This window comes from Botryllus schlosseri, chromosome 5 (assembly GCF_051294905.1).
Source record: "Botryllus schlosseri isolate E-star chromosome 5, Bs_hap1, whole genome shotgun sequence".
Classification (NCBI taxonomy): Eukaryota; Metazoa; Chordata; class Ascidiacea; order Stolidobranchia; family Styelidae; genus Botryllus; species Botryllus schlosseri.
In genome coordinates, this window is record NC_137240.1 from 7,632,587 (window position 1) to 7,648,259 (window position 15,673).

A 15,673-nucleotide genomic window follows, 5' to 3' on the forward strand; every position below is an offset into this window, starting at 1 on the left:
TATTGCTGCAACGGCCGGAATAGCTACTGTTGTGGTAGCTGAGACAGGTCTATGAGGTAATGACGGTGGCGTATCCAGGGGGTTTCAGGGGTTCTTCCGTATATTACTATTTAGTTTGATACCCTCTCCGCCCACATGATCAGAGTTAGCGGTAGAGCTGGCGGAGGATGATGACTTCGAAAATACGGGAAGCGTAATTGTACATCGTTAAGTCATATTCATGTCACACCGATAAGATTATTTATCAGCCTAATGCCGGTGCGCACCACGGAGCTTTATAAACACCCTACATCCGGTGGTTTCCAGCCTTTTATGGTCGCGACTTCATCTCCAATTCGAATATGCTCCGTGGCCCTGATAAAAATTTGACGAGCTGATTACTAAAAGAAGTCAGCACCTTTTTCCAGACTTACTCCCAGGCTATTTTGGAAGCTGATTATCTTCAACATCTTCGCGAACCCCAGAATAAAGACAAACGACTCCCACATTTAGAATCACCATCTTTGGATAGAGCATTTAAAAGGCCTTAACCGTCTCTAGGAATATACCGTTATCCTATAATTGCGATTACAATTAGGCATATTTAGGTAAATCAAGGTTATTTTTAATTTATTTTTATTGCGGTTTTTGCGAAGGTGGTAGTCCCATATTAAAATCAATATAGATCAGTGGTTCCCAAACTTTTTCGGTGTCAGGGCAAAATTTAAAATTTCAGAGCACGGTCGGGGCCGCACGAATATCAGAGCAATTAAACATACCCAAATGTCATCAAAATATGAAAATTGGCATTGTTCCGATCAATCACTTGACGCCATTGGCCATTGTTATACTCATCGTGTTGCTGCGCTCCCATTGTTCAGAACAGTCGACCTTTGGAGGCTATTTCGGAGTAGTTTTATTGCCCTGGCGAGATTCCAATTTGCATTTTTGGAATCAGTGCATTCCTATAAATACCGGACCTATCAAATTATGCAGACGCTTCGGTCGTGATCGAGCTACAGGACTACCAATTATGCTCCTTTCGGGGCGATTTAGTGAGTCACGTTTTATCGCGTAGACGCGCAAAGCGCAAAAATTTTCTGTAATTCATGATTGAATCGGTCAATATGATCGGGAATTGCATATATATTGCTATCAATTTTTATCCTCTCTCTCTGCTCACGTAATCAGATTTACAGGTAGGGCCGAGGGAAGTGTGTTTGAAAAGGTAGGGCCCCTCAATAATAATTAAACATATTCGCGCGTATACCCCGTTGGCAGGAAGGAAACAGCACTTCGTCACCCCCCCCCCCAAAAAAAAAAAAATAAAATAAAATAAATAATAAACTTGGGTCTTGGGCTCCAATAGGGTGATAAACCTACCCGCATCACCTTGTTCGCTTTTGCCACGAAATTAGCAACACTATTAAGGGAGCCAGCGCGAAGCGCTAAAATTCTCGATAATTCATGATAAAATCAGTCAATATGGTCGGGAATTGCATATATATTGCTATCAATTTCTTTTCCTCGCTGCTCACGTAATCAGATTTACCGGTAGAGCTGAGTGAGGTGTCTTGGAAACTGTAGGGCCCATTAGTATGATTCCGTAACACGGTATTTCGTGACCTTCTGTCTGCTATATCAAAAAATATCGAATCGCCCAAACAGGCTTCTAATCTAAGATACGCCCACGATTTCAAATTGGTATTTCTTCGCAGGAATATAATTTTTCCCTGCGGAATGGTATTTGTCTCGTGATGTTATGATTGCCAAGACAGTATTTTGTTTATATAACGACGTTTTCGCTCAGCATACGGGCAGTCCTGTTCGGCCAAGGTTTTCTCGCTTGGTGCGTCGTAGCGCGGTAAAGGCTAACGCCGATATGCCCGATGCCCATTTCTATAAATCTTGCGCATTTTTTCTTGGGGATGCATGAGTACCCAAAAATCAAGATATTTGGCAACATAGAATCACGCCTACAGTAAAAAAAATTGAAAAAGATGCATAAATTTTCCAAAAAATACTCTATAATTTATGCTAATTCACGAAATAATTTTGAGCGCCGTTCGAGCGAGCTCGCCCCCACCCCTTCATTGGGGCTTTGGCGTGCGGCAGTTACAATCCTGTCTTTACCTATATCTATAGCTACTGCTCGTTCAATTGGACGTAACGATAGCAGTCTACTCACAAATTTCCTGCAATCTTAATTAAAAACTCCAGACTCCAAGCCAAGGTAGTGTATTGTATAAATATAAATTTAATTTTTTGTCATAACTCGATTTCTTAATATTTTTTGGGGGCCGCATGCGGCCCTCAGGGCCGCGCTTGGGAATCACTGATATAGATGATAGTTAATCGCGAGCGACGCCAAGAAAAATTTCATGTAGTATAAATCTTCCCAAAAACAATGTTAATATGTTGTTTTACGAAAATATGAGGCAACATTAAGCCTTCAAAATTCCGTACATTTGGGCATATTTTATAAATTCCTCCCGGACCCAGTTTGAATAGTGAAATTCCGGACTTATGGCAACCCTAGTATAGGTGAGACTGTCCCACAGAATATCGTACACCGAGCAACAATAAGTCTCATAATCCACATTTTGAAAGTCCACGAGACTTTCCAGCCCTATAACGTGCGGAAGTCCCACAAAAAGCAAACACAGTCGTCGTCGTCGTCGTCATCATCTATAACTATCAAGACGTTTTACTCGGAAGTTTACTTTGGTGATTGGCAATAGAAAGTCTGTCGTCGTCTCGACTCGACACTGTAACGGTGGCAGCTTGCGTGTGTGAGTTGAATCTGATGTTCGTTGGCGAATCTATCGTGCCGAAGTTTTGCACTCCTTCAACAACTACAGCGTCGTATTCCCGCGCTGAGCGAAGGCTGTGACTTGCGGTTATGCAGGCCCGGCCAGCGTAATCCACCCCGATCGTAAGGTCATCGTGAAGAACAACTTGGCGTTGGATATCTTGCGATCGTCTGAAACAATTTTCAATGTAAAGTCGATGAGGGCTGTCGAGTCGGAGTCGCATTTCAAAATTATAGTTTCAGTAAACTGCTCTAAAAGTAAGTTGAGTTGGAGTAGGATCTGCGGATTATCAAGTATCTGCAGTTGGAATTAGAGGTAGAGTGGCCTCTCCTCCGACTACTTTGAAAATAAAGCTTAATGTTCTCATTTATCGCTAAGAAGTCCCATCACCAAATTCGGTATTTCAAAAGACAATCACGAATCGTCATTGTCAAGGGGCAGGTGGTTCTCGTATACGAAGTATCTGAGGGTTATAATAAGAATCGAGTGAGCTCAAATACTCATGACCCTGATACTATAGGCTTACACCAGGAGTGGGCAGACCTGCTTCATGCGCGAGCCGCATATCGAAAATCTTGGCTCTAAAAGAGCCGCAACACATAAATTCATAAAGTACGAATGTATGACGTCAAATGAAATGTAGGCTATCGAATGAAGTTGATTATTGTGAGGCAGGGCCGGCCAACCCGTGGCCCGCGGGCCACATGTGGCCCGCGAGAAGGTTTTGAGTGGCCCGCGAGGTCATTTCCGAAATTTCTAATATCATCATTCATCAAAAATGGATTGCACAGATTGTGAACTTGCAAGGCCAACCAAAAATTTGATTAGTCTGGCCGCAACACTTGAGATGTGATGACTGAAATATCAGATTCGACGCATTGACAGATCCATCAACCATTCACATATTGGTATATCTTTGTACACTACCATAAAGCAGAATAATTTGCGGTAGATTTATCAAAGGTAAAAATTTTCTACAAGCTTGGCGCAACATGTTGTCGCTCGATTTCTTGTTTTTAATATTGTTGCCCTTTTGTGAAAATGGAAGAACACCTAATGAATCAGATCGAGTCTAACTATATTCGCGATTACGAGACAAAGTGTCGTTCAACGTATGCGAAATTGCGTTTGCGCTCGCAGTAAAACCGTCGACTATGAAACCTAGGCACGAAATGACTGACGCATGTTGGTCGCATCTTTCGATATCGATATGTCCATGCGCCGAATAGCCCAGTCCTCGCAAACTTAGCCCAGCGATATACAACAGGCCCGCAATATAGTCAAATGACAATATTATTGACCTATGAACTTCAAAAAATTTTCGCGCTTCGCGCGGCTAGTGGCCCGCGCAATAATTCGTCAATCGAATGTGGCCCATTGGCTGAAAAGGTTGGCCAGCCCTGTTGTGAGGTGATACGGTGCGTCTCCACCTGGGCAGGTGCTTGAAGTCAGGCTTGATATGAAATTATGACGTCTAAGCAGAGCGGAGCAATCCCTTCAAGTGCTGATGAGAATTTTAGGAAGATTACAGCTCGGTAATCTCAACGATATTTTCTTGGCCAAACTCTGCAGTTATTGCTAGCCTTTACAATACAAATGGAAGAGCTGCATTCACGATTGCTAGCCTGGAAATGACTGTGGCCTGCGCTTGGCATAATTAATTATCAAGTTCATTGTTGAACACAATGATGTATCATTGATTGACGACCAGGCATCCATTGTCGCGGAAGGAGCGTTTATGTGAACTCGATTCGAGCGTTCAATTGCAAATTTCTTTCGCTAAATGTTACAAGTATTGCGTAAACCATAGAGAAAGAAACAACACGAAAACAATACGCATATTGTTGATACGCGATAAAATATATCAATTTATAATCCTCTAGCAAAATGGCGAAACGTCTGCGCAATCATTTTAAAGATTCGCTATTATAGGCTGAAAGAGCCGCAGTTTGACCACTCCTGGGCTACACCGACCGCCTATTATAACCATGATAATTATAATGATTATCTGCAGGCAAAGCAGGCAAATCAATATCGTAATCAACGGAAACGATCGCCGCTATTGACTGCATTCGCCGTTCCTAACCAATACTCAAAACCGCTATATGCTAATATGAATACGTGATACATATCTTACCTGTAGAAATGTCTAGCCACAATTCCCAAAATGAACATTTGATAAATGACGCAGCAGTTGTAGATCACTGGGTTTGAAACATAAGTCGAAGTTTAGGTTAAAACATTTATAAATCCCCGAAACTCAAAGAAAATGATTACCTCGCCTATTGCTTTGAAAATTCAATGGAGGATTGCAAGGAAAAGCGTCAAACTGCGCTAATATGTTGAAGATCAGAGCTTCGAAGCCGACAACGAAACTGGCAAGCTGGATGCATAGAGTTTTTCCTCGAATCGCATGAGTACTTTCCATGCCTGTAACGAAATAATGTCCATTGTATATTCGTATTGAATTTATGAGATATCAGTTGATCAGACCAAAATGTACAACAAGAATAGGTATTCAAACCGGAACATGACCCAAACGTTTCTACATAGAGGCATGATATTTCTGGCGGGAGCAGAATATCTCACGAACTCGCAAAATACAACTCGCGAGTTGCGTATAGCCTATATGATTCTTTTTCGGCTCTTGGCACACTAGAAAAATTATATAACACTCGCGGCTCACTAACAAGAAAGTAGCTTAAAATCAATTCGCGTGTTAACGCGATGGCAATGCTTGTTTACACAAAATACATATTCGACTGAGGTGATGTTTAATTGTTGACAATCATACCCGCTTTTCGTCGTTTTCAAATCAGTGTCTCTGTCTCTCTGTTACGGCTTTTTATTTAAGTCAAAAAAATTGTTCAAATAGACATTAAGGTACAAATGACTATATAATTTTGATTGCAGTCATGATGGAACAGGATTTTTAAGGAGACATCCAAAACTTTATGCAAAAACGGCATTACAAAAAACGGGAGTTTCGTAAATAAATGAGCTGTTCTTCTACAAAACGATTGCTTGGTTTATGGCTTTCAAATGAATTGACCACCCACCTATGCATGTTTGCTGCAAATCCTGAGAAGTATTGTCGAAGTGCGAGCAGAATTCCAGACACTGTGCTCACGATCTGCGGCACGATTTCAAGTTTCTGAGTTGATTTGCAACTTGTCAAAGAATTCTATCCAGACATAGCCGCCCAGTTACGATGTGGACATTACTATTCATCGGCAATGTCATGATTAGTTTCATAGAAATGGTAAAATGTTCTGATTTATCAGTATGCTTTAGTCGCATCTGCTTGTGTGCATGCCTGATATTTAATATTATACAGTGATTTTCCAAAATCCCTCAAAGGATAGCGGCACACCTGAGATTCGGTGGCGGCACACAGTTTTGGAGGAATAGCCTAGTATTTACTTCGGGCAAATTCCACAAGACTTGACACCACTTGGCATTGAATATTTTATTGATACATGCAAGTGCCTACTAATAGACGATGTTAGCGAATGTATAAATAATTATTTACAGCAAATATCAGTAGGTCATGGCTCATCGTAATAAATATTAGGCACTACGCAGGCATACTCATATGCATCAGAAGTGTTTCGTTGAATTGTTGAACAATAGGAGTCAAGTGCCCCAATGTTCTATCATTGTGATGCCCTGTTATTCATACGAATCAAAATCCGTCTAAAGCACAGCGCGATCAAATAACATATCATATCCAATACATAATGTCGAGATTATCCTTTTTCGCGAATAGTCATTACTCACCTTCGATCGCGATAGTGAATTTGAAAAGCAACTTCATTCCATAAATGCATATCAACGTCGAGGTGGCGCTGATGAGAGAAAGATAAACTGCTGGACTTGTTCCCTAAATTGAATGACAGAACGAAGTTTATAGGAAACGATAAAGACAGAGCAAGAATATTGTGACTACTTCAATCAGAGAGGATGGTAGAATCATGTGTAATCAGCGTAGATACTATATCAGAATACCTTTCGTCTTTACAAAAGTCTCACCTAATAGAAGTAGCTAGGATGTCTCGCAAATCAGTGAAGCTAGGATAGGAGTGAAAAATCATTTGACAACATAATGTTATACCATTCACTGTTGTCTATAGTCCAGGGGTCTCAAATTCAGATTTCCCATAGTTTTTGATGACGTCGCGGACTGCAGCATTAATAATAAGGGTATTCAATGTCTTTCAAGTAGGAAAGTAGGCCTTATTTGACGCTACCTTACCTTGCAGAATGATATTCCACCCACTCCTCTGGTGAAAATGTGATTTACTATGTAGCAATTCACGCCAGACACTAAAACTTGCTTTCGAAGCGAGCCACAGAAAAATGTACGTACAGTCGTACACGCGGGCGGCGTGTATGAGACCCCTGGTCTAGTCAACGCAAAAATTCAATGTCATGTTTAAGTTTATAGCATCTCACCTCCAGTCTATAATATCTCCCGTCAGCTCTGAGAATCACTGCGATGGCTCCGCATAGAGGCGTAATCACTACGTATTGCAGTATCAGCCACTTCACCGTCTCAGTCACCTTCCTGAAGAAAGTTACATGAAGCTTCAGTCGATATCCAATTGGTCATTCGTTCGAGATAAAACGGACTCACGCAGAATTCCTGATCGGCGGGAGGCAGACGAAACAAGGACAAGGCACCGCGTTCGGACGGACATCGACATTCCTACTTTTCTCGACGAACGGTATTGTACCTCCCGCAAATACGATGATCAAATAGTAATACTTGTAAATCGCGTACGCTTCGTATATGTTGTACATAAACCCCACTTCAACAACTGCCCGCGGCACGAACAGGCCTACGAGAGCTATCAGCATGATCGCCTGTGAAGGAAGAAGGGTTTGGAAATAGATCGGGCATCAAAAAGCTGCCTTTACTCAACGCTAAGAGGCATTGTTTTTTGCAAGAAAATATACATATAAACGAGATAAATACATCAACCGGTCATCAGCGAAATCATATTAAGGATTATCGAGGCTTGACGCCAATATTTCAAGATAGATATTAGGAAATTAATAATAACGATATATGACAAAATAATGAGTATACAGCACACCATCCATCTTTATGAATGCTCTTCTATACTATGCTATAATACCAATCATAGTAGGCCAATCAGTATTTATTGCTAATTTTTCCTAATTATAAATAAAGTCACTTGAGCAGATCCATCGATGATGTACATTGTATAATGTATATGTATAGCAGAGTTGAAATGATTCGAGTCGCGCCGTCAAAAGTTTCACTGAAGTAAGTTGAGCCTGATTTGAACTCGATGGTAAACAGTAACACTATGACTTGGACTTGACTCGGTGGCGGATTGAAAATGACTCGACTCCATTCGAGTCAAAACTATAAAGATCAATTTGACTTGTGACTCGGAACCTTGTGACTTGGTTCCAATCCTGATGCATAGTACACAGGTCACTATACTTCATGAAATGGGCGACTGACCTTGTGAATTGTCAAGTTCCTTCTCCATTGGCCTAACAAAACTCGAAATCATGATACTTATCCTAGACGGAAATAGATAGATACATAGTTAATGCAGAAATATTTGGAGAATATTGTTCTTCGGGTCGTACTTAGCTGCGGCAAGTGACATTGTTCAATTTTGATTTACATATTGACTGCGATTCTGAAAGAAGATTATTATTATTTATTTGATTTGTGATATATCTGGCATCCAAATAATATCATCGCATATGAACCATTGGTAATATATTATATACCGAAATTAAACCTGAGACTATCCACGTATGGCAATACTCCTTTAAATATATCATTATTCGGTGTTGTAAAGTTTGACAGTAAAATCATACCGGATAGGTGCTCATGATCCAGAGTAATGCGTTTCTCAGCATCTTGGAGTTAGATTTCAACATTACGTAATACACTTCTTCGAAAAATACTGCAAACGAAACGCCTACTAGAAGAGACGGAATCACGAGAAAGGCTACTCCCCCTCCACCCCATTCCTCTACCACATCTGCAAAAGCGACAACTATTAGACTTCGCAAGGGAATCAATGGTCCTCAAGTCAGAAACCTTTGCATGTCAAACATAATTATATATTTTATAAACTTCAATGTAGGCAATATTTTAAAAGGTGATGACTATCGTCTCAATTAATAACCTTGAACATTGGCAAAAATCATATGCTTCCATGTAGTGATTTGCGTGAGTATGTAAGTTAATTATGCCATGTTGTCAATATCACAATGCTCAGTTCATGATCTGAGGTGGGGATAGTGCCCTGAGCCATGAATGACCTATAAGGGAGGGGACTATATACCAAAAATAATCTCTGTGTGGCGGCTATACTATTCTTCTTCCTGCCCGCAGCGGATAGCCACACGGGATGTCATATTGATCGTAGCTTAAAACATAATAAGATCTATTCACCATTGCTATAATATATACATTCATGTCCTACTTACTTGACGCAAATTCGTCCGAAGGAGGGACATACACACCGCAGCCTTTGCCAATGTTATCGAACATAATACGTTATAACGCTGTAGTGTTATACGCACGGCACTTATCAAATCGCCGCGATATCAGCTTTGTCGATACCCCCGTCCCGTCCTATATCATGTTTGGTGTATTGCCATGTATTTGGTTCACGTAAATATTTACTTAGACCTCATGACAGCATGATGATGTAATGTCAATTCCCTATGATTGGGTATTGAAAACAGCACGGCCGCCTGGTTAGAAATATGCCAGAGGGATTGATACTATATACTGATACGTGAATAAGTTCGGCACAAAGAACTATAAATATATTCTGATACGCGATCGTAACAAACAGCACACCGAAATATCACGAAAATGTATTGAAAGTTGCCTACATGAGAGCTAGAGACGACTCACAATAACAAAGACATTTGTATTCATACAATATAACGGAATGCACGCATATTCATAAATATTAAACATATTTTCGGATATCACAGCGAAGTATTAAAGTCGCATTCCTGATCGGCACGGGCTCTAAAGCTGCCTCGACACTTTTGAGAGCAGTTTTTAGTCAGAAAGTTCGATTCGAATGTGTAACCAATACTTCAGTAAATGCAATACTAGCCATTACATTCCAAGATGTCATCCGCACCAAACACCCCAAATCTCAAGTAGTTAATCACACAGCCGGGCACCTCATTCATGGTATAGGCAGAGACCGTATGGATCCAGTGACACGCGGTTCTAGGGATTGATGTTTGTGGTTATGATATATACCCCTGATATTTACCGTAGGCAGTCGGGTGGCACAATTTCGTCATGATAAATCTCAAGCCACGTACCATTGCACTGCACTTTCAATTTATTCTGCATGGACTACGCATGAAACACCGGTACAGGGTACACCAATAAAATGATTTTCACGATATCGCTTTCATCACAAATAGGCAGCTCAATCGTAAACAGTTTTGTTTATTTTGACAGTATGTATCCGTATACCTTATTCACACGAGCTAGCGTACAGCAGACCTATCGCGTCCACCTATCATAGCCTATCAACCATGCATCAAAGAGTCATCCATGCAAAAAGAATTCAAATCAAAGTATCTAAATGAAGCCTGAAATATTCAGGTAATATTATTACAAGAGAGTAAATAAGTCACGCATTTAAAGCCAACGACAAATTCATATCGCTACGTATCCGTCCGGGTCCTCTAATACTCGGACCCACTGCCTTCGTTGTCGCTGATGTCAACGGCGTATTCACACAGACCGAACTGCCTCACGTGGTTGCCGGCGCGGTTGTAAAATCCTTGTCCACCAACGTGTGGATTTGACTTCACGTACAATTGAATTGTAGTGTGCGTCGGGTGCCTGGTTGGTGTTTCGGGTCTCCATGGAACAATGAAGTTTGCCTCTGTGCCGTTGTGAAATAGCAATTGTCGCAGCTGCAAATGAAGAATGCTTTAGGCGGCGTAGCATGCGGTTGATTTAACTTGATTGCGTCGGTTACAAAGAAATACTGATGAAAATGCTGCATGACGCAGTCAGAAATTTCATCGACATCACGCGACCGAATCACCGAAAATATCCATGTTCAAATTCATGAACTTGCGAAAGGAACAACGACATGAATAGATGAATAGAACATAACATTCCAATGTGCGCGTCATCTGACTACCTCAAAATTGCGTCGCTGGTTATGGAGTTTACAAATACGGCATCTGTATAAACAACAATCGAGATTCGTGTATATGTGGGAGCTAAAGATAAGGAAATGCGAGTCCACAGCAAACGAAGCAGTTGGCGCGTGAGAATGAGATCATACGTAACATTTTAATATTGACGTCTCAGCTGCTACGTATATGATTAGCAGCATGCCGGGTCAAAATAAAACAATTATAATCACGACTATGGCATGTAATCAATGGTTACTTACGAATACGTCGTATCTCATTCCCAGCATCAGGTGCGTACTGCGAGGCAGTCTTGTCGCACGTATTGCATTCACTGTGAGATTATAATGAATGGGATCGTATATGTTTGCAGCTGCGCCTCCCGAACTCTCGCAAGCCTCGACGTATTGCTGCCATGTCCTTGGGTTTCCCTCACCGCTGTCGGTGAGATTGTAACAACGATTTTTGTACACAAGCATGCAGTCATCAGGATCTAGAAACGACAACAGCATCGGGTGACGACATTATAAATATGAAGTAGCGCTCTAGTGTTTCGGTTACAATTTTAACTAACGTGAAGAAATCCTCCGCATACCATTATGATTTCCAACACGACTTGTATTGGTCTCGAGATCAGTAATGCCGTAAGCGGAAATAGTTATCAGTGCATGCACGGCGTACAATATGTCCTGTGTAATGTCCAATGTATAATGTACATGTATTGTATATTGTAAATTTATTTCCATCGCCGGGGTAGCCCGCATGGGGTGCAATTGTTAAGATGTCGCTCGTGCAATGCAACGAAAGGTCTTATCACGGGATGTTGTAACAACTGGTGAATAGAATTCTAATAGACCCAAGGTCATTTTGTACTTGTAGGACCACGCATTCGCACCTAATATTATATGAATTCCAAAGAGAAGCTTCTGAGCCAGAGTCAGTGACTATTTGCACCACGGTTCCTAAATACACAATTTGCATCTCCCGACATAGATGACTCAACGACCGTGCGGCTATGTACTCATAGGAGTGACTGAAGAAATAAGTCATGTTATTATAAATTAAGATAAATTCCCAAAAATCAGTACAATTTATGACCTCACAAGTTCCTCTTAGTTTTGTGTTATTTTTCCATTTTCGCTGTCATCGTGATGTAACAGATGGTATGAAGTTAAATTCCAAGGAATTTTGATCATATATGTTAAGATTATTAAGAAAACACTGGCATTTCACAAAAATGCTCTCAAGATAAATCCTTCTAAGATTCGTTTACGAACGCGAACCTCTGTATTATGATGATTCGCATACCGACCACGGGCGTGAATCAAACTTTCACGCCATCATTATACCTAATACCAGCAAGTACTAACCTCTATTGCTCAAGTGAGGCGGCAAGTATGGTCCTCTTGTGCAGCAGGACCCAAGCACCTCAACTGTTCCTAAAAGGAAATGTGATCATGATTAACCGACAATGTCGAAATAAAGACGTGGGGTGCATACATTTGATATGATACAAATGTAGCCACATACTGTCGAATGTAGATAGTTTGGAATTTGTGTCGCCATGCCAAATTCCACGGGATTAATACTCTAAGTTCCAGTTCTTACTTTAGAATTTGATAGTCATCGCTAAATCATTACGAGTTTGTCATTTGGACATTATCTTGCTGTATTTCTCCTTTCTCTCAGAAACTTTCGTTTCGTTTCAAAGAGAACGAAATTTATGAGTCAATCAAAACTAACTTCGTAAGACTTCCATCTCTTTCTCCATTCGAAGCCTCCATTCCTGAAATTCCGAGACATCAAACCCAACAGATCCGGAGTTTCCTTTGGGACCCGGAAGCCCAGTAGTTCCTCTCTCTCCTGTGGCACCCGCATCACCTTTGTCCCCTTTGCTTCCTTTAGGTCCCAAAGGACCGAAATTTCCGTATGGACCCCGAGTGCCACGCGGACCCCGAATACCTACCTCGCCACGATCGCCCTTGCTCCCTTTTAACGCTGTGATGAATTCGTGAGATGGGTTACACTGCATTTGGGAAGATTTCTTTACAGATGGTTGGCATGTTATCGTGTATTCTGACTCGATTGTTACCCACAGTGATGTTGACAATAGTAAAACAGCTAACCTCATTTTGTGGAACGTATACTTATATCTATAATAAATAATGATCTGTTGATCACCAAAACACATAGTGTTAAATCTATTACTAAGTCGACAACTATAGCTAGTATATGTATGCAACACCACGACTGCCAAAAGTCTTGTGAAGCTATCCGCTAACCGAACAGCAATATGACTCTTGAGCAATGACGCTTGCCGTATTTATTTTCAAATAGCATTTGATAAACCTCATCAAATTACCCTACAGGTATATTTATTTATCTCAATCCGTGGCCATTTCCGACGAATGTGACACATCAGGTGTGTAAAGATTCGAAAATTAGATTTCCGACATGATTAATTGGTGCCTGCGGGCAATGTGTGACGTCAGAACTATTGTGGGATCGCCTTGTAATTGACACACAAGCGGGACACATAAGCGTCAGATGTCAGGTAAACTGTTAGATGAATCGACGGTACCACATATGGGAGCGCATTACCATAAATGTTTTTCCGGGAGTGGCACATTCAACAAGTAATCAGAGCCGCATTCGATAATGTCGGCGGTGCACATTACACGACACAGCACTTCAGAGTGCACGATATAGCAACAGTCGCCGCCAATGCAGACATTGTAGAGAAAATTATTACATATAAGGTAGGGCTCTTCAGCCGGGTATTACGTACACCCGAGACAAGGGTGTACCACTCAGATCGGGTGTACAGGGGTGTACTAGATCCAAATTTAAATGGACCGATGACCAGCTATCACAATAAACGGGCAACTTTCTTCTTCAGAACATGTTGACCGGGTGTGCAATATCGTACAATGTTCATATCAGCTGTACGTAGCTTGTAAGTTACATACCCTTTGTGATATAATAAGGAAATGTTTCTGAGTTTCTCCCCACCATTTAAACGTTGGTAATGGACTAATTGAATCCTTTTGGAGTAGAACAGGATGAAATCGACATATATTCCGCTTGCGATAGTTGCCTATAATGATTCATGAGAAAACCATGCACCGCGAGAGCTCAAAAATAGTGAATTGGTACTATCTGCGAGATGTTTATAAATAGCGCAGTGTACATCATTGAAGGGGCGTAGACAGGGTGTATCTGGGGGTCGCGTTTGAAAACCACTGTGCTAGAAAGTGGTCCGGTAACCTCGAGATCAAATTAGTATTTAGTTATCTGGTCAGGGGTGTACGAGTTTCGAGTAAACGATAAAAGAGTGTATCACGACGAAAAAGGTTGAAGAGCACTGATTTAAGGCATCATAAACACAATACCTGCACACAGCACAGAGTGCGCGAGTGTAGGACCTTAAGATCACAACTTTGCAAGGCTGCTAACAGAGTGGCGAGTTGCGTCGAAAATTACGGCGTTATGCCCGCGCGTGGGCAACGTGTCCAGGCCGCACTACAAATTCATGTTGGTCCCATGAAACAGCAGTACTTCTCGCAACCAGTGAGTCACGAAGCTATTTCAGGTTGGTCGCGAAAATGTTTTATAAGTTACATTTTTTTAATTCAATTTGCCAAATATGCGACACACCTCATTATATCACGATTAAACTAGCAAATACACGTTCTCCTTCTCTAAGTTGACTGTAAATTGACATTTTCGTGATCACAATAATTCGTGAGCCACATTTTCGTGACAGTCATTTTGATTGATTGATGAAATTTGACCTTGTGTTATTGTGCATGCCTGAGAATTGGAATTCATTCCTGCTCCAAAGACTTCGACAACGTTGACCGGGAAATGTACCAATTCACCCTGATTTGCCGCTATATCAGCAAATAATTGCTGCGATCGAAGCTGCCTATAACTTCTTTACGTTCGATGTAAAAGACTAATTACTGATTGGATACCCGCCTTCTCGTTTGTAGACATCTGTTATTTGTTTAATTATAGTCCTATTGATTCACTCGCATTTCCGAATTGTCGCCGAATTTCACATTGGTCGGCGTCGAGTCACACTCACACAACGCATTGTGTTTTGAATTAGGTCATGGGTGGCCAACTCTGTGTACATGTCCTAGTTAATGAAAGAATTCGGTCAATAATAATGTTAATTGCATATATTGTAGATCGCCCCTGTATACCGCGGGGCTCATTTGACCATGAAATGATTAATCGGCGCTTGGACATATCAATATCGAGGATTTCAGTGAACGTGCGTCTATCCCTTTGTGCAGTGGTTCTTAACCTGGGGGTAATTACCCCCAAAGGGGTAATTTACCAATTTTTTGGGGGTAATATACATTTTTTTTAAACTTGTAACGCTGCACTGAAATATTTTGAAACGTAAATATGAATGTAGGCTAACTATTATTTCTGGGCGCTTGAATATATTTTGTTTCAAACACACCATGCCTGCTGTGATATCATATTAACCCCTAGTGATTATGAATAACAGGGTCGAATGTAGTTTAGTATAGTGCTAGGTAAGTCCAATTTATTTAGCAGTATTGGGGATCATATATTGTTACGGATGCTGGCAAATTAAAAGACAACGAGGGTCGTCTAAGTTCAGCTTTACATCTATAATGCAGTAACAATATCATAGAAATTGAGTAGTCAGTATTGAAAAG

The 15,673-nt window shown here is 41.0% G+C and overlaps 2 protein-coding genes across 2 annotated transcripts; both read right to left on the reverse strand.

The window, feature by feature from the left end:
- Positions 1-35: 35 nt before the first annotated feature.
- LOC145438854 (organic solute transporter subunit alpha-like) lies at positions 36-9,550 on the reverse strand. Its single transcript, XM_080316215.1, has 8 exons — positions 9,276-9,550; positions 8,658-8,824; positions 7,429-7,658; positions 7,248-7,359; positions 6,573-6,675; positions 5,070-5,222; positions 4,930-4,996; positions 36-2,962 (listed from the first exon to the last, which is right to left on the reverse strand). The coding sequence occupies exons 1-8, from the start codon at positions 9,337-9,339 to the stop codon at positions 2,677-2,679; spliced, it is 1,182 nt and encodes a 393-aa protein (XP_080172341.1). The 5' UTR covers positions 9,340-9,550; the 3' UTR covers positions 36-2,676.
- A 157-nt stretch (positions 9,551-9,707) lies between these two features.
- On the reverse strand, positions 9,708-13,213 carry LOC145438856 (uncharacterized). The gene is made up of 4 exons (XM_080316218.1): positions 12,717-13,213; positions 12,344-12,412; positions 11,237-11,466; positions 9,708-10,745 (listed from the first exon to the last, which is right to left on the reverse strand). Exons 1-4 carry the CDS (start codon positions 13,162-13,164, stop codon positions 10,512-10,514), a joined length of 981 nt encoding a protein of 326 aa, XP_080172344.1. The 5' UTR covers positions 13,165-13,213; the 3' UTR covers positions 9,708-10,511.
- Between the last annotated feature and the right edge of the window lie 2,460 nt (positions 13,214-15,673).